Source organism: Papaver somniferum, unplaced genomic scaffold, assembly GCF_003573695.1.
Source record: "Papaver somniferum cultivar HN1 unplaced genomic scaffold, ASM357369v1 unplaced-scaffold_19, whole genome shotgun sequence".
Lineage (NCBI taxonomy): Eukaryota > Viridiplantae > Streptophyta > Magnoliopsida > Ranunculales > Papaveraceae > Papaver > Papaver somniferum.
In genome coordinates this window covers 6822611-6846885 of record NW_020628818.1, presented here as the reverse complement: position 1 = coordinate 6846885, position 24275 = coordinate 6822611, and the positions used below count along the sequence as shown (strand labels likewise).

At 34.6% G+C, this 24275-nt stretch overlaps 1 protein-coding gene across 1 annotated transcript; it reads left to right on the top strand.

Moving 5' to 3' along the window:
* The first annotated feature begins 2073 nt into the window (after positions 1-2073).
* On the top strand, positions 2074-3985 carry LOC113338463. Its single transcript, XM_026583882.1, has 3 exons — positions 2074-2413; positions 3314-3465; positions 3575-3985. The coding sequence occupies exons 1-3, from the start codon at positions 2074-2076 to the stop codon at positions 3983-3985; spliced, it is 903 nt and encodes a 300-aa protein (XP_026439667.1).
* Positions 3986-24275: the final 20290 nt, after the last annotated feature.

Here is a 24275-nt window from a genome sequence, read left to right as displayed (position 1 = left end):
TTCAACAGATTGGCTTCCCAAAGCTAAACGTGTGAAGGGATGAGAACCGAAGTATTCATTAAAGTAGGAAATACCAATAGGTCCTAAAAATAATATATTGGAGAGAGTTTGGTCCAGTTGACTGAGTCAACTATCTTTTTGGTCCATTTTAAAAATAATTTTTACAGTTTGGTCCTGCAAATTAATGCTTGATCATAGGGTTTTGTCCACCCATATAGAATATTCTTTTTCTGTTACTAAAATACCCCTTTACTACCATATATAACCAGAAAAACTGAGTCAGTTTCACTTTTGTTTTCTCTCTCCTACTCCATATGCTGCTCTCGTTTTTTTTCTGCTGCTGTATAATCATTTTTCTAGGGTTTACGAAGATTGATTCTGTTTTTGATACGAAGATTCATTCGATTTATAGCAGATTAATGTGGAAATCATTGTTACGAAGACTGATTTGATTTACGGACTTGATATTCTGGATTTAGAAGACTGATTCGATTTTAACGGAGTTGATTTTGGAATTTACAAATCTGATTTGATTCAATTTTTACGGATTTGATTTTGGTTTTCGAAGATTTATTCGATTTGACAGAGTTGATTTCGGAATTACAGATCAAATTTACGAAGATTTGATATTCGAAGATTGGAGTTGATTTGATATTTGAAGATTGGAGTTGATTTGGAGTTGATTTGAATTCTTCTTGTTTCTGGTGAGTATTCATACTAATTCCTTTTCTGATAGTATTTTTTTTTTATTAATTTTGTAGATCGACTGTGTTTCTCTTTATATCAGGAGTTCATTAGATTTAGTGAACTAATGAAACCTAATGTGTGTTTACGAATCATGTTTAAGTTTATGCATTGTAGCTTAGTTTGTTGTTCGATTTAAGAGCAATGTGAATTAACTCTGTTAAGGCTTTATCTTCTTAGAATGAACTCTTTATTTGTATAAGTAGAAGTATTCCTGCTGCTTTGTTTATCTTTGACTTTGTTATTTTGTTAAGAAGAAGGTCTTCATTTTAAGAATGAACCTTAAGTTTATGCATTGTAGATTAGTTTGTTGTTTGATTTTAAGAGCAATGTGAATGAACTCTGTAAAAGCTTCATTTTTTAGAACTAACTCTTTCTTTGTTTAAGAATAAGTATTCCCGCTGCTTTGTTTATCTTTTACTTTGTTATTTTGTTAAGAAGAAGGTCTTCATTTTAAGAATGAACCTTTATTTTTTTAAAGTTTATTAGATGTTCATATGTTGGAATGAACTCTTTTTTTTATTATGAATTTTAGGTGTTCATTTATTGGAATGAAGTTCATCTTGTTGTGTGTCTTCATTTTTCAGGTTCAGTATGTCTCTTTCAAGTTGTCATGCAGTTATGCACTACAATGGACATGGCATTCCATTGGAAGTTTCTTTACCGCCGATGCTTCGTGACCTGAAAATTTATGTTTGTGATTATTGGATAAATTTGACTCCATGGCGAAGGTTGTGATAAAATGTTCATCAATTGTGATTTTGCTCTTCAAGGTCTAATTGTTGTTTCTTGTTCAAAGCAATTGTCACATTTTGATTTGTTCGTTGAGGAGGCTTCTAATGGTGGTGCTTCTAGCTCTTCATCTGGTATTTCCACGCAGTCGCTCAGTGAAAATGAATCACGTAGTGGGTTCACTGATTGTTCAAAGATTAAATACCTGACGGAAGGTCATGAGGAATTAAAAACTCTTTTGTCCAACGGTTGAGAGGATATTTTTTTAAAGGTGTTGGTCAAGTTTTTCATGGTGATGTTAATGAGGTTTGCTTAGTTGTCAACAAATATTGCAGCAAGTCTGGTTATACAGTTGCAAAGGTTAAGAATGATAGACTTAGGTTCACAGTCAAGTGTGGTAGGAATGAAGATTTTCCTTGGTATTTGCACGCTATTCCAATTGATATTGATAAAAGTGTCTTTGCTATCAAGGAATTCAATAGGAATCATACATGTGGTGGTGCTTATAAGCTGAAGGATCCCCCTGTGAAGAAGATATTGATTTAACATCTATTCAAGGATCAAATACAGTCAAATCCGTCGATAAACCCTTTGGACATGGTTGCTCAGGTGAAGATTTGTTACGGTATTAACATAAAATACCATCATGCTTATAAAGAGAAGGAATCATCACAGGAAAAGATATATGACGATGATGTAAAAATTTATACAGATCTTGTTTGGTATGTCGAAGCAATAAAGGCTATCAATCCTGGTAGCTATGTTAATTTTGAATATAATAAACAGACTAAACGGTTTGAGAGGCTTTTCATTTGTTTTGCTGCCTGTATCAAAGGATACAAGTTCATTTTCCCTACGCCTTATTATGATGCAACATTTCTCACTAGGAGATTCAAGGGAACGTTGATGGCTTCCACTGGCGTGAATGGGAACCAAGGTAAATTTTCTTTCTTTTCTGTATAACTCATATTTTTGTTTCATATTTTTCCTAAAATAAACTGACTGCATTATTTGATTTTTAGTTTGTAGTTGTTACTGAACTGACTATTTTCTATTGATTAGTTCATATAGAGTGTAAGTTATGAACTCTTTCTTTGTTAAAGAGGAAGTATTCATGCTGCTTGTTTATCTATTAATTTGTTATTTTGTTAAGAAGAAGGTCTTCATTTTAAGAATGAACCTTTATTTTTGTTAAGTTTTTTAGCTGTTCATATTGAGTTTAAGACCTTTATTTTGATGCAACAAACTAATCTACAAGTTCTATTCTTTTCAGTTAGTTTTAGTGAACTAACGAAACGAATCATGTTTAAGTTTATGCATTGTACGTTAGTTTGTTGTTTGATTTTAAGAGCAATGTGAATAAATGAAGTTTCTCTGTTAAGGATTTCATTTTTTAGAATGAACTCTTTCTTTGTTAAAGAAGAAGTATTCGTGCTGCTTGTTTATTTGTTACTTTGTTATTTGTTTTAAGAAGAATGTCTTCAATTTAAGAGTGAACCTTTATTTTTGTTAAGTTTTTTAGCTGTTCATAAGTGGGAATGAACTCTTGCTGCTTGTTTATCTTTTACTTTGTTAAGGTCTTCATTTTAAGAAGTATTCATACTGCTTGTTTATCTGTTACTTTGTTATTTTGTTAAGAAGAAAGTCTTTATTTTAAGAATGAACCTTTATGCATTGAGTTCTTAACGAACTGATTATTTTTCTTCTTGATTAGTTTATTTTTCTAGCTTAATAGTTCCTAATGAACTTATAACTTTTAGTTCATACTTCTAAATGAACTGATAGTTTTCTCAATGAACTGACAATTTTAGTTCTTTTGTTTTCTTTCATTCTATAGGGTTTTTTTTTCCTTTCGCGTTTGCTTTAGTTCCTTCAGAGGACATTGAAGGTTGGGAGTGGTTCATGGAAAACTTGCAGTATTGTGTCGACGATCGTCCTATATACTTTATCACTGATCTTCATAAAGGGCAGAAGCAAAGTATTCCTAAGGTTTTTCCTAACTTGCATCATAGTTACTGTTTTTATCATTTGAAGAATAACCTCCCGATCAAGAAAGGACATGAGAAGTATAAACAAGCACTGGATTTGTTCCATAAAGCTGCGCATTGTTACAGCGTTGCTAAATATGAGTCTGCTTTGGATGAGATGTATTATTGGATGTGTTTGGGCTGTCGAGTACCTCATAATTATCGATCCCAAGCAATGGGAAAATGCTTTCTTCGTAGGATGTAGGTATGGGACACACTCATCAAGTATTGCAGAATCTTTCAATAGCTGGATTCATCGTGAAAGGAATTTGCTTCCAGCTTCTCTTGTTGATGATCTCAGGATAAAGATTATGAGGATAAGTTCAGAAAAACGCGATCTTGGTAGAACTTATCTAGATAGTTTGACTCCCATATACAAAGCTATACTCAAGAAACATGTCGATATAGATCGTCTACGGAATGTTACCGAGTCAGGTAACGATATCTATGAGGGTGCACTCTCCCAGCTCTCATGTTGTTGATCTTATGAAGATGACTTGTACTTGCCAGAGATGGAAAGTGTTTGGTTTACCTTGTGCTCATGCCACTGCTGCTATTACTCTCAAGGATGCTAAGATGTTGATGTATATTCAGCCTTACTTTGGTTCAAATCATTTTCGTAATTCTTATGCTCCTGTAATTCGACCCATTCCCAACTTCGATAGGCCTGAAGTGTATGAACCTGAAGACATAGTTCTACTTGGTATTCCTAGGCCAGCTCCAGGAAAATCACCAAAGAAGCGTATTCGCAGTCCTTATGAGAAGGATATGACGCCAATGAAGTGATATAATTGTAAGAAGATTGGGTGTAACACCCAAAAATTCGGGTCATGGATTTGACCCAAATTCTAGGTGTTACGGTTGGGTCTCGGAACTCTATTTCATTTTCTAAAGCTTACATTTTATGATCTCATTTTAAAAACCAGGTTTACTAAGCATATTTTAGAGAATTCTTAATGTGGGATGATCGAAAGAAAACACAATGGAATGACTTCCAAAAGTACACAGTAGAAATATAGGTAAAATGTCGCAGTAACACATCTCAGACAGCCTGCCTTGGCGAGGCTCCACAAGATCCGTTAGAAGTCGGAATATAGAGCTTGAACCTAATTTAGAAAGTAGAAAGAACCATCTTTCATAAGCATGTTAAGAATCTAGATTTGGAGTTTTTGGTCTATCAAAGGAGTGTGCTAAGATGGTCACAGAACTGTGAACCTACAGTTTTTCAGTTCTGACATACTGAATGTTGAAGGCAACAAATCCTAAACTATGAATCGAAACACTAAGACCTTTGAACACATTATAGAAGAGACATAGATGAACTTTTTTTGTTAAGAAAGTGTTGCCTAAATCCCTACCCATTGGTGCCAGTTTTGAAGGCAACATGCCACAATAACAGTTGTCAGAAAATAGAGTTTTCAACTATAATCCTCAAGCTAACTTATAAAACACATTTATTAAAAGTGAAAATCCTTTCAAATGTCAGTAGGTAAACTCTTTAGGGAATAAAATCATGTTTCTAAGTCTTGAACGTTCACTCTCTCAAATAAAAACACCAAAGTACATGGAAATAAAACAAGAAGCTGGCACGCTTAAACTAAAGATTCCTCATTTGCTTCGCCCTTCGATAAAATCTGCAAAACGTCGATTGGGGTGAGATGACAGCTCAATAATCTTATGTCGCCATCCTCAAAGAGATGCGGAAAAATCTCAGAAAAACATAAGGGATTGAATGTAAAGAAACTACATTAGAATTCGAATAGTAAATGGTATATTCAACAAATAAAAGTAACAATACCAATGAAGTTTTCAACAAATCAAGTCATTTAGATTTTGACACATTGAGTCCACGGCACGAAAACCTTGGTTCGTACATCCACCTACCATTTCTCGGTACGGACAGTCGCCATCGATGGTCGGGAAGCTAAGTTCCCATGAGTATCGTTACCCATTTCTCTATATCGGGGATCATTACCCGGCGTAAGATGGAACTACGTTCCAACTAACGGAAGACATGAACTCAATCAGTTTTCTTAATAAATCTCATTTGCATTCACATCCAGTGTAGTTCATTCACAAAAGGGACTCAACTGACTTTGTTTATCAAAACACACAAACATGAAAAGTATTCTTCTACAAGAAAACGTCTATGCATATGGAGTTCATTTCCATTTACCAAAAATCAGCAAACTTTAATAGATAAAATCGACATTCCCGGGAAACAAATAAACAATCTATCCACTATTATAAACTGACAAGTAAAAGGGTCAAGTTGACAAGAAATTCTACAACCTCAGCATATAGGAATTGAAGTTCTAATAAGCATTTTCACAAACACCTTAAGTTCCAAAAGAAACAGTAAGAACAATCATTTGAAACCCTATTCGCAGTACCAAAACATCCTTATTTTAAATTCATGATAACAAAACCATTAATTCAAATCAGATTCAGCAAGTAGAAAACAATCACATAGCAACCATGGAATTCAAATTTCAATTAAAATCACACAAGTAAGAAAGATTCTCAAAGAGAATGAGTAGTAAACCTACCTCTAAATCGCTGAACCCAAATGTCTTCCTCCCCTAGAATTCTTCTCACGCCCTAGCTTCAGCCTTTAGTAGAATCATCAATATATAACCCTTACGTTTCAATTTATAATTCAATCTTTTCATTTTCTTCAACTAATAAAACCTATTTTCTCCTATTAATGAAATCCATTCTCCTAGATTACTTTCTGGTTCTAGAATTCTCTAGTAAGAGTATATGCAAGTGATGGATATTCACACCCCATCTTACTAATACAAAGTGGGTGGGTCTCAGTTAGTCACATTTCTAAATTTTACCTATGTAGTATGGGCTTGCAGAAACTTTTCTGGGCTAGTATCGCAACAATAACCAGTGGACATTACAAACATATGGCAAGACCAAACTTCAATTTGGTCTAAATGAAAAACATGTTATCAAATATGGTTGATACCCGAGCCAGAAAGCACATAAAACGGGTGGCGGAAGATACATGGTATCACATCCTCCTACCCTTATAGGAATTTCGTCAAAAAATTAAGATTAGGCATACCTAAAAAAAAAAAATTGTACAACACACAGTAGGCAAAGCAATGAGTGACTTCAATAAAGCATTCATTAAAACATCCATAAATTATAAAAAAATATTCTCATATTTCAAAACATAACAGAAGATAACCTATCATTAGCTCCGATGGAGATCGCTGAATAAAAAATAAAATAATTCCTAGACAATAGGTGTGGAAGGAAACAAGATAGAAAACAATTCAAAATTAGGGAGCAAATAACCCATTCATTCATTAAACCGAAAATTCCATATAAACGCCAGATAATAAAACTTGTATAACTTTCTTTAATATAAAAATGGTAAATGGAAAGTTAAACCTATGAAATCTGAACAAAGGAGTTGAGCCAACAAGTGCATCACATCAACTGTACGGCATAGAATCCACACAAAAATTCAGTTTGCATACCTATTTTCCAAAATTCATTTAAAATTCATTACACGATGAAATGAAGCAAATTTGGTCTCGTTGGAAACCTTAGAGACCCTTGTTTCATATAAAAATTATAGGAAGAAGTAATGAGTTCATAGAAATGACGTAACATCTCTACCAACAGGATAGAAATCACAATTTCATAAATTGCAGTTTTGACAGTCTATAGTATAATCAAAAATTCATACAAAAAAAAACATTAGGAAATGGAATAAGGCAAATTTGTTTTGGTTAGAAAGATGACAGATTCCTCTTTAAAATAAAAATGATAAACAAAATTAATAAGATATATAGTTGCGCAGAACAATCTCGACAAAACATGATAGCAGCATCATGTTTAGAAATGTTCATTTTCGTAAGTCCCTAATAGAAAATTTGTTAGAAATTCATTTGGTGTTGGATTTCGGATTTTTTTTGGTCTTGTTGGAAACTATAGGAAGCCATTTTTGAAATAAAATTGATAACAAAAGAAGTGAAGTATATATTTGTTTTGAAAAGCCTCAATAAAACATGGTAGGAACACTTTAAAATTTTAGTTTCCGCCAATGCTGGAGTTTCAAGCCAAAATCTCATTGGGTCACTTTCACAAACAAGTGTTGGTCTATTTTAGAAACTCAATTCAGTACTTAAATTCATTGTTATACAAGGTTATCAAAAACATAGAGAGGTTGGAGAAAATGTGTGGAAAAAGCTTATCAAATTTGTGGTAACACACACATCCAAATACAAATTTCAGATACGTATAAAGGGTTTTGGATAGAATGGTGATGTTCAATACTAGGATACGGAGATGAATAGGATGTTATCAACAAAACAAAAGACACAAAGAAAAATATAGTTACTGAAAAAATTAAGTTCTTAACACAGAGCCAAATGGAAGGAAGCTAGAGTTGCATATAAATTTTGTAAATCAATTGAAACCAAATACGAGAACTACACACAAATGCACCTAGTATTTTGTGGTCTTTAAGCAAATCAAGAATTAGTTTAACCAAAATGAAACCAGAACAAAACCAATTCATGGCAGTGAAGAAAACACCGTACTTCACGTATTTATTTACATAAAACGAAACGCAAAATTAAAAAGGCACAATTGAAATGGTAGATATAAAAGTGGAAAACCCCCTACTAAATACTTGGGATATCAGAAGGACTCCTTACGACATCAAAACAAAAGGATACACCATCCTTGGAAAGAAATTTAATCGTTTCTTATAACAATCCACTATTTTTGGATACTTGGAAAGCCAATCCCTTCCTGAAATAACATCCAACGACGTCGTTCTTAAGATAAAAAAATCTCTAGGTAGTTCATAGTCACCAACCGGATAAATGCGGCTTAAACTAACACTTAAAATTGGAGTTGACAAATGAACATTTTCCCAAATGGTTCGAAATGCAATTCTCATAAACAACACGAATAAAATAATCTATATCACTCACAAACAGTTTAACAAGGTACTTAGGTTCACAACTACCAATCCAAATGAGTTCCGTTAATATCACAAAAGCGACAATCAAGCCAAACGATTCAAACAAACTTAATAAGCAATCAATCAGGCCAAGCGATTCAAACAAACTTAACAAGAAATCAATCAGAGAGTTTTTATAATAAAAAATGTATCTAAGGTCCTATGTTAGATCTAATACTCTGATACCAACTTGTGACACTCCAAAATTCGGGTCATGGATTTAACCTGAATTCTCGGGGTTACGGTAGGGTCTCGGAACTCTAGTTCATTTTCTAAAGCTTACATTTTAAGCTCTCATTTTGAAAACCAGGTTTACTAAGCATATTTTAGAGAATTCTTATCAACCTAACATGTGGGAAGATCGAAAGAAAACAAAATGGAATGACTGTCAAAAGTACACAGTAAAAGTATGGGTAAAATGTTGCAGTAACACGTCTCAGACAACCTGCCTTGGGAAGGCTCCACAAGATCCGTTAGAAGTCGGAATATAGAGATTGACCCCAATTTAGAAAGTATAAAGAACCACCTTTCATATGCATGTTAAAAATCAAGATTTGGAGTATTTTTGGTCTATGAAACAAGTGTGCTAAGATGGTCACATAACTGCGAACCTACAGTTTTTCAGTTCTGACATACTAAACGTTGAACGCTACAAATCCTAAACTATGAACCGAAACACTAATACCTTTGATCATATTATAGAAGATACATAGATGAACATTTTTCGTTAAGAAAGTGTTGCCTAAATCCCTGCCCATTGTCCAGTTTTAAAGGCAACATGCCACAATAACAGTTGTCAGAAAATAGAGTTTTCAACTATAATCCTCAAGCTAACTTATAAAAAACATTTATTAAAAGTGGAAATCCTTTCAAATGTCAGTAGATAAACTCTTTATGGAATAAATTCATGTTTCTAAGTCTTGAACATTCACTCTCTCAAATAAGAACACCAAAGTACATGGAAATAAAACAAGAAGCAGGCACGCTTAAACTAAAGACTCCTCATTTGCTTCGTCCTTCGATAAAATCTGCAAAACGTCAATTGGGGTGAGATGATAACTCAATAGTATTACGTCCCCATCCTTAAAGATATGCGGAAAATCTCAGAAAAACATAAGGGATTGAATGTAAAGAAACTACGTTAGAACTACGTTCCAACTAACGGAAGACATGAACTCAATTAGTTTTCTTAATAAATCTCATTTTCATTCACATCCAGTGTAGTTCATTCACAAAAGGGACTCAACTGACTTTCTTTATCAAAACACACAAACATGAAAGGTATTCGTCGACAAGAAAACGTCTATGCATATGGAGTTCATTTCCATTTACCAAAAATCAGCAAACTTTAATAGATAAAATCGAAATTCTCGTGAAACAAATAAGCAATCTATCCACTATTATAAACTGAAAAATAAAAGGTTTAAGTTCACAAGAAATTCTACAATCTCAGGATACAGGAATTGAAGTTCTAATAAGATTTTTCACAAACACCTTAAGTTCCAAAAGAAACAGTAAGAACAATCATTTGAAACCCTATTTTTCTTCCCTTCATAGTACCAAAATATCCTTATTTTAAATTCATGATAACAAAACCATTACTTCAAATCAGATTGAGCAAGTAGAAGACAATCACATAGAAACCATGGAATTCAAATCTCAATTAAAATCACACAAGTAAGAAAGATTCTCAAAGAGAATGAGTAGTAAACCTACCGCTAAATCGCTTGAACCCAAACGCTCCCCTAGAATTATTTTCACGCCCTAGCTTCAGCCTTTCAGTGAGTAAGACAATATATAACCCTTACGTTTCAATTTCTAATTCAATCTTTTCATTTTCTTCAACTAATAAAACCGATTTTCTCCCACTAATGAAATCCATTCTCCTAGATTACTTTCTGGTTCTATAATTCTCTAGTAAGAGTATATGCAAGTGATGGATATTCACACCCCATCTTGAAAATGTGGGGGTACAACAACCATACCCAACAATTCGTTTGGAAACCTGAGATGACTTACTCCAATGCACTTTCTAGAGAATCAACTAGACAGTCAGACTCAATCTAGATTAAAGTATATCAAAGAGTTTAATATATCTAACTATTAATTCCGTCCGCAATCAGCAAATAGAAATATGCGAGCCTGATTGAATATACGAGGAATTACTTGAACGGTACCAAATACCAATGTTCAAGTGTCAATCAACGTAAATCAACAACCAAAGGTTGGATATTCTAATTGATTGATCTTAACGCACAACCTGTGATATTTCAATTATATAACAAAATATAATGCGGATAAGAAATAACACAAACACCAAAATTTTGTTAACGAGGAAACCGCAAATGCATAAAAACCCCGAGACCAAGTCCAGATTGAACACCACACTGTATTAAGCCGCTATAGACACTAGCTTACTACCAATTAACTTCGGACTGAAATGTAGTTGAACCCTAATCAATCTCACACTAATTCAAGGTACAGTTGCACTCCTTACGTCTCTGATCCCAGCAGGATACTACCCACTTGATTCCCTTAGCTGATCTCACCCACAACTAAGAGTTGCTACGAACCAAAGTCGAAGACTTGATAGACAAATTTGTCTCTCACAGAAAAGTCTATAGGATTGAATAAATCTGTCTCCCACAGAAATACCCAACAGTTTTTGTTCCGTCTTTTGATAAATCAAGGTGAACAGGAACCAATTGATAAACCAGACATATATTCCCGAAGAAAAACCTAGTATTATCAATCACCCCACAATAAACTTAATCGACTAGCGAAACAAGTTATTGTGGAATCACAAACGATGAGACGAATTTTGTTTGTGATTACTTTTCTATCTTGCCTATCGGAGATATACAATCTCGAGCCAATTATTTCAATTGCACTCAACACGATGGAAACAGGAAGATCAAATCACGCAACTACAAAAATAATAGTTGGGTCTGGCTTCACAATCCCAATGAAGTCTTCAAGTCGTTAACCTACAGGGTCTCGAGAAGAAACCTAAGGTTAAAGGAGAATTGACTCTAGTTATGCAACTAGTAACACACATGAGGTGTGGGGGTTAGTTTTCCCAGTTACTAGAGTTCTCCTTTATATAGTTTTCAAATCAGGGTTTGCAATCCAAGTTACCTTGGTAAAAAAGCATTCAATATTCACCGTTAGATGAAAAACCTGATTCAACCAAGCTAATATCTTTCAACCGTTAATCTAACTTATCTTGTTACACACAAATGAAATGTACCCTCATTTAGGTTTATGTAGTCGTACCTAAACGTGTACACCATGTTGGTTCACAAATAGTTAACCGAGGTTAGCCATATAATTACTCTCATATCAACCTTATTCATCTTAAACACAACTAGTTCAAATGACTCAAATGAAACTAGTTAAAAGTTGTTCAATTGTTTAGAAAACACAATTGAAATCAGAACGGTTTGATTCACTTGAATCAATCATGAACATTATAGCCACGGTTTGCAAAGATTGCATCCCTTATGATTCAAATGTTTAAGTTCATGGACTTGACCGATTTGACAAAGTAACCATCTTAAGCATGCGTACGGATATGCGTATTTAAGCAACCGGTTTTGAGTTTGTAAAGTTTCCAGACTCAGCAGAAATTTTCGGTTCAAAAACTTTCACCAGTATGCGTACAGGTACGCATACTTAAGGTGACTGGTTTGTGAGTTTTGCCAAAACCAAACTCAGCAGAAATTCTCGGTTTGAGAACTTCTGCCAGTATGCGTACGGGTACGCATACTTAACCTGTCTCCTTCACCAAATCCGTATACACACATGCATACTCTTGGCTTCCGGTTTACGGACTTATACACTAATGTGCGAACACACTATGTATGCTTATATCCAAAGATGGTTACATCATCAACTCTTTATTCCAATCATTGAAACATTCTTCTATAATGTTAATATCCGTGCTCACACACTATCAACATCAAAGCAATTTTCTAGATATTGAAATAATCAATATTGAAACCTTCCAAGTCTTACACCAAATGATTGTATCACACAAACCATGTAAGATGTTACTCGGCAATTTTCTCATGATATAAGATGAACTTGGTCGAAGCGAAAGCTTACCAAATATGTGAGCGAGATATTCTCAGCTCGAAATCTCAAATGTGTATAGAGAAAACTATATCGTAACACGACTTATGTCTCAATATAGGAAATAGTATAAATAGACTTTCCAAGTGATAGATAAGTTCGTCTCCACATACCTTTTGTCGAAGAAGTTCCACAATCTCCCCTTAGTAGTTCTTCGTCTTCAAGAGATGAACGTCGAGATATTTAAGCTCAACTACACTATCTATGTCCTAGTCCGAGACATCTACAAATAGGATTGAAATCAAGACTTATAATTTTGATAACTAACATTGACAAACATGCTTGATATAGCAATGCATGCGAGTTTGACCGAGCAATGCTCTAACAATCTCCCCCTTTGTCAATTTTAGTGACAAAAATATCAATACATAAAGATTACAAAAAAGATAAAAAAAAAGCTTCTTATCCACATGCTTGATCTCCTTGACATCTTCAACGCGACTCCAAATCTTCGTCACTTCCAAGTACTCCATGATCCTAAAGATTGTAAGTTCAGCATCACAATTGTTGAAGATCCGTAGCTATAACAATGAGAAAACAGAATATTCTCGGTCATTGTTATACAGTGTCATAGTATTATTACACAGCATCAAAGTTCAATTGTATCACAACTTTGACAATAACACTATGGTGATATGCATCACTCCCCCTTAGTCAATACATATCTCAACATGAAAACCACTCCCCCTTACATAATAATCCGTAAACCATATGTATTTGTAGTATGAACTACACATTAATTCTCCCCCTTTTTATCAACAAAATTGGCAAAGGTACGAAAATTAGTGGGATCCTAATGAAATTTCCATGGAGATACATCATGACCAAAAGGTATATCAACATACCAACAAATTTAGATGCAATCATAAAGCCGAAGCTAAATGCGTTCACCAAGGAGTTAATGAAGATACAAGATAACCCCTCAAAATTCCACAGCCGCACTTCCAACAAAGATTTGGCAATTAAGCACAAGTTCAAAATGAACTCTCCCCCATAAAATGTCATCCCCGAAGGAACAACAAAGCCAACCTTACTTTCACAAGAAAATAAAGATTTCTTTTGGACAAACAAATCACATGAAAACATGAATTTGTATCCACAAAATTCAATTGAAATAACCACAAGGGAACCCATAGTTAGTTCAATCAAACAATAACAACCAAATTAACCACAAGAGAACCCATGATTAATTGGAATACACAACCAAATTAATCACAAAAAATGATCAATTTAACAGGTCATGCTCGACATATGCAAACTTACGGAGCAACAACTAAATAACCAAAAGAGAATGATTAATTTAGTTGATCATGTTCGACATAGGGAACCTCACGGAGCAACGACTAAGTTAATCATAAGAAAATAATCAACTCAGTCGATTGTTCTAAACATAAGAAACCTTATGGAACAACACAGTATATGCACAAAGATTGTGGATCGGAGATCGACCAAATACTACGGAATAGACAAGAATTCATTATATTTTGCATCACTATTTGCACAATGATATATAATAGACTTAATCCTTGTAAACAAAATTTTTATCCTTTCTTCCATCAAAAAACATGACATAAAAGGCTTTAACTTTTGTAATGCCAAAAGTTCATTCTATCTTTCATCAATACATTTATATCGACATAATAGAGATAACTTTTGAACAAGTATGGGACAGTCACAGGTTCACGGACGTAAACAACATATCCCATAACAATTCGCAATATATAAAATCATAAATATTAAAATTGCAAAAATCATCTTCCAAAAAATACTTTAGAATTTAAATAAATAAATCTAAAAATAATGAGGATGAAAATCGTTGGAAATAGCTATGTGTACTCACAATAATGTCTATTCCAAACCCAAGTTATTCTTCTAAAAACACAAAAAAAAAGATTTACTAGACATTGAGACCTCTGAAGAATTCATTATCGTCCCCGAACTCCTTGTCGTCAACAACCATAGGTACATATGGTTCATGGAGAAAGGAGTCAATTCCAACAAACCTTCTAGGATGATGATGTCGAACCAGGGCCTTATGAATTTCGAGAGTTCTCATAACAAAAACCTTTATTTGCTTAATCTCCTTCCTTGCTTCTTTCAACTCTTCAAGAACATCACAAAACTTCTGAGAATTTGAAGGAACAACTCTTGTCTTCCTCACATTCATTCTTTTTCTTTTCAAAGTCGAAAGCAACTGAGATTTTTCTTTTTCCTTTATGATTGATGGCTTAACAATCATATTAACATCCTTTCCATCAGAACTCATGATGCTTGGAGTCTCCATACGTGTATGGGTTTGTGAGAGGAAATCACAATATAAACTCAACAGGCAGTCTTAAGATGAAAAGAGTTTCAGAGAAGGAAAAAGGAATGTAGGGTTATGGAACCTTTTAACACCGGTTCACGCACGCACGATTCACGACCCTAAAGAGAATAGAATAGTCGAGAATAACCCTCTTTTGATAAACAGGGAGGTTCCTTCCAATATCAATTAGATATGAAAGAATTCCAAACCATATAATAAATCTAAGAAAAGCAAACAGAAAGATTTTTTTTTCTTTTCTTTTTAAGCCTAAGGTGTGCAAGTTCTTGTATCTTTTAATCAGGCACATGAGACAAGATGCACAAAAACAACACAATTAAGTTGTGATGCGGTGAATAAAAATTTGTCCACCATGACCCTTTTTAATGGAATTCATAGATCCCTGTCTATCAAGGTGTTTAGACCGTACTCTTTTCTCTGGTGGTCTTGACCTATCTTTGGAAACCAACTTCTTTGAAGAGGATAAAATCTTACATACCTCAGCGGTTTTTCGAACAAGTTTGAGATTGTTTGCTAGACGATTTGCTCTTCGTTGAAGTATCTTGACATGTCTCATCTTGTGTTTATACTTGAAACACTTTGAGAGTTCATTAACCTTAAGCTGCTAGGCACATAGTGGATCCTGAAAAATCAGACATAAAGTTTCCAACAGAAATGTTAATTTCTTCTTCCAGATTGGTTGAGTTTCTTTCTGGAAGAATATCAAGATTGATGTATGTATTGCTACAGTTATCAAAATAGATATCTTCATAGAGAAGTGCAACACTTAATTTTTCGTCTTCATTGGAATCATAGTGATCAGACATTTCATCAAGAGTTGCAGGAAGACCTTTGTTTCCAGTGTATTTTCTACGATTTGGGCACTCATTTGAAAAATGACCAAAACCTTTACACTTAAAGCACTGAGGCATATCCTCGTCATCAGCCTCGTCAGCATCCCTTTTTTTAGGAGGAACGCGATTGTGAGGTTTAACTGATGACCTAGGTTTGTCTCTTGAAAACCGTTTACTTCTTTTCAATAGAAAATCCCTAAACTGTCTTGTGATCATAGAGACTGATTTGTCAAGATATTCATCTGATGAATCAGTCTCAGAAAGATCATTCTCAGAGACATAAACACTTTTACTTTTGTCGAGTAATTTAGTGTTATTTTGTGCTTTAAAGGCAACATCCTTTCTGATTTTGTATGTGTGCTCATGATCAAAGATCTTCAGCTTTCTAACCAACGTATTTCTGGAAAGAACGTCAAGGTTATTTCCTTCAACGATGGCATGCTTCTTAGAACCGTATCTAGATGGCAGCGATCTGAGAATTTTCATCACAATGTCCTTTTCAGGAATAGTCTTACCCAATGCAAAAGATGCATTAACAATTTCAGACACTTTGTGATTAAACTCATCAAATGAATCTTCATCTGCCATATGAAGGTTTTCCCAATCGGAATTAAGGTTTTGAAGCCTAGCTTCCTTTTCACTGGTATTACCTTCGAATACGGTTTCTAAGATATCCCAAGTATCTTTAGACCTAGTGCACATAGTCACATGATGCTGAAGATCTGGGGTAATGGCATGTATGATGGCATTCAAACGTCGGAGTTTTTCTTTGCAGCAAGTATCTCGGCAACATTGTATTTACCAATGTTTTTTGGAACGTTCACATTCCCTACTGTCAAAACGGGAGCATCATATCCATTAACTACATAAACCCATGATTGAAAATCACGCGCTTGAAGAAAGGCACGCATAGCAAGTTTCCACCATAAGTAATTATAGCCATCGAATGATGGTGGTACGTTTATAAAGATAACACCTTTGTCCATATCAGATCGCTACAAACACAAACTTATGAGGTCTTTAATGTGTTTGCCTGCTCTGATACCAATTGAAAATGCCGGGGTACAATAACCACACCCAACAATTCGTTTGGAAATATGAGAGGACTTACTCCAATATACTTTCTAGAGAATAAACTAGACAGTCAAACTCAACCTAGATTAAAGTATATTAAAGAGTTTAATATCTCTGTTAGAGCATTGCTTGGTCAACCTCGCATGCGTTTTTATCTCAAGCATGTTTGTCAATGTTAGTGATCAAAACTATAAGTCTTGATTTTTAGTCTATTATAGCTAAGTCTCGGACTATGATAGAAAGTGTAGTTTAGCTCAAAGACTTCATGGCGATTCATCGTACAAGCAGAAGAACTACTCAAGGAACCGGTGGATCTTCTCGACAAAAAGGTATGTGAAGACTTGAACTTATCTATCATTCAAAAGTATATCTAATCTATATCCTACTCTTTGAGACAAGAAGTCGTATCCTATATATATAGACTTGGATTATACACACTTGGTATTTCGAGACGAGTATACCTCGCCCATCTATATCTCGAAATATGTGTTGGTAAGCTTTTCGCTTCGATCAAGTTTATCTTTACCTAGTGATGAAAGTCATGATATGTTTCAATCACTTTGAAAATTGCTTTGACGAGAAATGGTGTAACAACTATAAAACGTCCTCTAATAATGTTTCAATGATTGAAATGAGAGTTTAGGTTACATAATCAATGATGGACATAAGCATTGTTGTGGAAACACATTTATATATAAGTCATATTCCTTGAACCAAGGTTGCGAACTTTGTTGATGAAGAGAAACCGGAAGAATGGCTTGTTGCCAAGGCCGCGAACTCAGTCCGCGAACTGCCGAAATTCTCATCCCGAAAAATTCTGCTGGAGTTGACAAACTAGTTGCGTGAGTACCAGTCCACGAACCGACGGAAGATCTTTTGCCGAGATTTCCTGCTGTAGTTTGTAAACTCTGCCCGGTTGCTTAAGTTCGCGAACCTAGTCTGCGAGCTTAAGAAGTTTATATATCTGAAGATGATTTCTGAACTTAAACTTAAAAAGACTAAGGAATGCAGTTTGCAAACCGTGGCTATAAAATTTCATGAACCGATTCAAGTGAATCAAATCATCTTTGCTTCAATTGTGTCTTGTGTAGTACATAAGATTTCCTTACAGTTGAACAACTCTCCAACTAGTTCATTTGAAGTCATTTGGACTAGTTATGGTAAAGAAGAACATGGTTAATATGAGATGCTCATATGTCTAACCTTTTGGTTAACTATTATTGATCCAACAAGTGCATACGTTTGAGTACGGTTAACAAACCTAGAAGCGTGCATTGTCAAGTGTGTGTAACAAGCTAAGTTTTCGATCTAACGGTTGAGAAATATTAGCTTGAATCTAAATCAGGTTTTCATCTAACGGTGGATATTGAATGCTTTGTTACTAAGCTAACATTGATTGCAAACCCTGATTTGAAAGACTATATAAAGGAGACATCTAGTATTGTGCAAAACTAATCCCCACACCTTACGTGTGATACTAGTTTGCATACTAGAGTCGATTCTCCTTTAACCTTTGGTTTTATTCTTCTAAAACCATGTTAACGACTTAAAGACTTCATTGGGATTGTGAAGCCAGAACGATGCTACTTTTATCATAGTTGTGTGATCTTATCTTGCATCTTCTATCGTACGAGTACAATCAGATTGATTGGCTTGAGATTGATATCTCCGATAGGCAAGATATAAAAAGTAGTCACAAACATCTTCGTCTCATCGTTTGTGATTCCACAACATCTTGTTTCGCTACCATACCATTAAGATTGTTATGAGGTGATTGATAACTCTAGGATGTTCTTCGGGAATATAAGACCGGATTATTAATTGGTTCCTGTTTACGTTGATTATTATCAAAATACGGAACAAAACCTTTAGGGTTTATTTGTGGGAGACAGATTGATCCTTTGATAGACTTGTCTGTGTGATACAAATTTGTTTATTGTCAAATCCTGAGATTTTGGATCGTAGCAACTCTTAGTTGTGGGTGAGATCAGCTAAGGAAATCAAGTGCGCAGTTTCCTGCTGGGATCAGAGGCGTAGGAGCATAATTGTACCTTGGATCAGTGGGAGATTGATTGGGGTTCAACTACAGTCCAGTCCAAAGTTAGCTTGGAGTAGGCTAGTGTCTGTAGCGGCTTAATACAGTGTGTGTTCAATCTGGACTAGGTCCCGGGGTTTTCGGCATTTGCGGTTTCCTCGTTAACAAACTCAGCAGAAATTCTCGGTTTGAGAACTTCCGCCAGTATGCGTACGGGTACGCATACTTAACCTGTCTCCTTCACCAAATACGTATACACACATATGCATACTCTTGGCTTCCGGTTTATGGACTAATACACTAATGTGCGAACACACTATATATGCTTATATCCAAAGATGGTTACATCATCAACTCTTTATTTCAATCATTGAAACATTCTTCTATAATATTAATAGCCGTTTTCACACACTATCAACATCAAAGCAATTTTCAAGATATTGAAATAATCAATATTGAAACCTTCCAAGTTTTATACCAAATGATTGTATCACACAAACCATGTAAAATGTTACTCGACAATTTTCTCATGATATAAGATGAACTTGGTCGAAGTGAAAGCTTACCAACACAAATTTCGAGAAATATGTAAGCGAGATATTCTCAGCTCGAAATCTCAAATATGTATAGAGAAAACTATATCGTAACACGACTTATGTCTCAATATAGGAGATAGTAGAAATAGAATTTCCAAGTGATAGATAAGTTCAAGTCTCCACATGCCTTTTGTCGAAGAAGTTTCACAAGATCCCCTTAGTAGTTCTTCGTCTTCAAGAGATGAACGTCGAGAGATTTAAGCTCAAATACACTATCTATGTCCTAGTCCGAGACATCTACAAATAGGCTAGAAATCAAGACTTATAGTTTTGATCACTAACATTGACAAACATACTTGAGATAGCAACGCATGCGAGTTTGACCGAGCAATGCTCTAACACATCTTACTAACACAAAGTGGGTGGGTCTTATTTAGTCATATTTCTAAATTTTAACTATGTAGTATGGACTTGCAGAAACTTTTCTAGGCTAGTATCGCAATAATAACCAGTGGACATTACAAGCATATGGCAAGACTAAACTTCCACTTGGTCTAAATGAAAAACATGTTATTGAATATGGTTAATACCCGAGCCGGAAAGCATATAAAACAGGTGGCGGAAGATACAAGGTATCACATTGGGAATCACAACAAAGCTACATGTCGTCAAAAACTGCTGGAGTAGTATGATAAAGCGGGGGTCTAACAACCTCACCCAATATTTCGTTTAGGCAATCTTTATGGACAAACTCCACTATAATTCTAATAGAATCAACTAGACAATCAGACTTAATCAATGGAAATATATCCAAGATTTATATCTGTTTCACAATATAATTAGAAAATCAAACAGATAGAAATCCGCGAGCCTGATTATTATGTGAAACAACTTGAAAAGTACCAAAGACCAATGTTCAAGTGTCAATCAATTTATATCAACAACCAAAGGTTGGATTATCTAATTGATTGAACTACACACAACCTGTGATATTTCAATTACAGACACCAGAAATTTTGTTAACAAGGAAACTGCAAATGCAGAAAAACCCCGGGACCTAGTCCATATTTGAACACCACACTTTATTAAGCCGCTACAGACACTAGCCTTCTCCAAGTTAACTTCGGAATGGAATATAGTTAAGCCCTAACCAATCTCACACTGAATAAGGTACAGTCGCGTTCCTTACGCCTCTGAATCCTAGCAAGACTCTACACACTTGATTTCCTTAGCTGATCTCACCCACAACTAAGAGTTGCTACGACTCAAAGTCGAAGACTTGGTAAAAAAATCTGTCTCACACAGAAAAGTCTATTGAATAGATAAATCTGTGTCCCACAGAAATACCTATGAGTTTTGTTCCGTCTTTTGATAAATAAAGGTGAACAGGAACCAATTGATACACCAGACTTATATTCCCGAAGAACAACCTATTAATATCAATCACCTCACAATAATCTTAATCGTATGGTCGAGCAGGATCAAATGAAGGGTGTCCAAGTGTTGGAATAAGTATTTTCCTTTTGTTAAGAATATGAACTATCAGAAGCTTATATTTTTTTCGCTTTCGTATTTTGTATGTTGCAAACTAAACCAAGCTTAATGAATAAAGTGATTTGTCTTTTTTGGTGATGCTACTTTCATTAATTTTTTAAGCCAATCGGTCTATGTATACGTTATTAAAGTCCGGTTACGAAGCTAGTATTCTGCATCTTTTCCAGAATCGTTTTTTATGACATGAACTATATACCGATTCTGAATTCAAACAGGAATCGACTTACGCTGGTGTCTCTATAAACCGATTCTGATCAAAACTTTCCTGGGAATTCATTCAGAATTGGTCTATGTGGACGAAGATGTAATCCGATTCTGGATGAAATCAGATACAGAAAAATAGACAACTTTTAATTCCATAATCGGATTACATGTGGTCAAACATGCCCCGATTGTGGTTAATTTCTACTTTGCATAAACTCTTAAAATTCAAACTTAATAGATTGGGACGATAAACTAGCATGGTACTAGACTACACCACTGATATTGTAACTGCATAAAATGAAATTTTTCTATTTCTTAGTGCGAGATTCAACTATCAATGCGGCTTCGAAATGATAAAACAACTCTCCTCTCCACTAGGTATAAACATCATGTGCCCCAAACCTGTCGCCTCTATGCTTAGCGAGAAAATCGTTGTACTTGTAACACAATTTTTTAACGTGAATTGTCCTTGAACAAACGTAATATGGTCGATTATCATGGCGTGGTTTCTTGTACTTACCACCCATCTTTGGAACGAAAGGACCCGATGAAACTTGGATCCAAAATATATTCTCATGTTCATGTTCATGTTCCTCGGTAAGATCCTTGACTATGTAATAATTTTTAACTCATTCGGTCTCTTCCTCAACATCCTTCAATCTATGCGTTAATTGGAATTGGTCTTCACCCCGTTTCTTTGCCTTGAGTACGTCTTCTTCTTCCATCGCAGCACTTGACGATGGTGTGGTAGTTCGCTTGCTTCTTTTAAGTATATCTTCAAATGAATTGGTAGTTGATGATGATGGAGTAGTTCGTTTGCATCTTCTAAGTATGTGTTCGAATGAATTGGTAGTCGATGATGATGGATTTGACATATTTGAATGAAAAAATGAACAATGGAGAAAAATTTCTTTGAATAAGGTAGTGTATAATAGAGAATAGGCTATCCTCTTTATATATACAAGGGACCAATGACTATAATTTCAAAAAAAAAAAAAAAAAAACCATTTGCCGCAATAATCGGATTATATAGAGGCACATATAGTAGATTGTGAATTTAGAATAATGGGAAATAACTACCTTTTCATATTCCGTTTATATGTGAGGGACATAAAGACCGATTCTTGATTTCTCTACAATTCCAAACTTGAACCCAAAATTGGTTTATGTGTACATTATCGTAATCCGATTGTGGTTGATGTTAATCACATCAACCCAGAATCGGTTTATGTAGGTGTACAATAAAAACTGATTCCTGGTAACATCAACCACAATCGGTTTACGCTAATGCACAAATAAACCGATTCTGGTTGATTTTCAGAAAATCTGATAAGGAAATTTCAGAGATTCATAGTTAAATTATTGTTGAGTTTCTCTTAAAAGGAACAGACTAAAGGGATTCAACTCAATCACTTGAATTGTTTGTCGACGAATATTCCTTCAAAAACGAAAAAAAATGAGTACTGGATTGTTGTTTGTGATTAGGTTTTAGTTTTTGATTTTGATGGAAATTGAAATAAAATTGGAATTTGATTAAAGAATTTTGTATTTGTTAATAGAAATGATTATGATTTTGTATTTGTTTTAGAATTACTAAGGTTTCTTCAAAAGGTAATTTAGTATTTTACCATATTTTAGACACCTTATATCTCCTTCTCAAAGTTGGTTAAGAAAAGTATATGCCCCAAATAAGCACACTAGGTCCTAAACTAGAAAAGCAGGAACACTGTTTTGGCCGCATTAGTCGCATAAGATTTGTCTTTCCTCCCCGACATCACACTTTCTTTTATTAATAGGAAAGAAGATATGTTACATCAAGAACTTAAACTAAATTTTACATGATAAGAGTATTTCATGAGATCTCCAAACTCGTGAGAGGAGACTCGATCCGCTGATCTCCTACTTGAGAGTCAGGCTCCTGGCCAACTGGACTAACCCCGGACGGCACACTCACAAGTCACGGGACAGGACTGGATGGGCCACAGGCCCAAAACTCCAAAACCAGCTAAAAATTTACGCGGTAAAAAACTCAAAATTCCCGCCAATTTTCTTATTGTCTAATCAAATCAGCATTCTAGTCAATTACTGACCGAAAAAACATACAAATGCAAAACCGTTGATTTAAACATTGTCAGTTTAGATTAAATCTCAATTCCCAGTGTAAGTATATGCTCTGTAGATTTCTCATTTTTTTCACTACCTCTGTCATAATCTTCCTATCTCAATAGAAAAAGAGAAATTGACAAAGTGAACCCAATAGAACCCTAGAAAAACGTTAGATTCGTAAAAGCTTGTTCGGGTTCAGCCAACCTCTGATTTTGCTGGTACAAATTCTTCCTATCTCTAGCTTACATTTTTTTTTCTCTGTTTTTGCACTGTTTCCATGTTTTTGTTTGAATTTTCTGCTGTAATCAAAGAAACTAGAACTTAAAAATCATGGGTTATTTCTTATAAGAGTATTTATCTTATAAGTAAAAATGTAGTTATATGAGTATTTCTTATAAGAGTATAAAAATGATTCTTATAAAAATATTCTTATAAGAGTATTTCTAGTAAAAATGTGATTCTTCTTTCTTATACTTTCCTGATACCAACGATGAAAGATCTGTAGTTGTAAAATCATAGGTTGCTTACTTGCTTTCATTAAAGAACTAGAACTCAGAAATGATGGGTTTCTTTGGTTAATAGAAAATCATGTGTGTTGGTTTTGATTTCTGTGTTAATAAAAAGTACAAGTACCTAAGAATCATGGGTTGTTTTCAATTTGTGTTGTTATTTATCTTCAATTTAAAGATCTAAAGCTATAAAATCATGGGTTTTCATTATTGATTTTCTGGAGGGGGTTAGAATCATGGGTTGTCCCTCTTTTAAGTTCCTATTGTTGTTGTTACCAAATATTCATGGGTTCATTTAGTTTCCAGAGTTCGATTGATTCATGGGTTCGAGTTGTGGGTATCGCCCGCTGAACAGTTTCACCATTTCTACCTCGATCTACTAGTTTGGATAGTTCTTAAATTCATATTTCATTTTAAATTCAAACTTGACATCTGATTATATTTCTAATTTGAGATATTTGATTTGCAGGA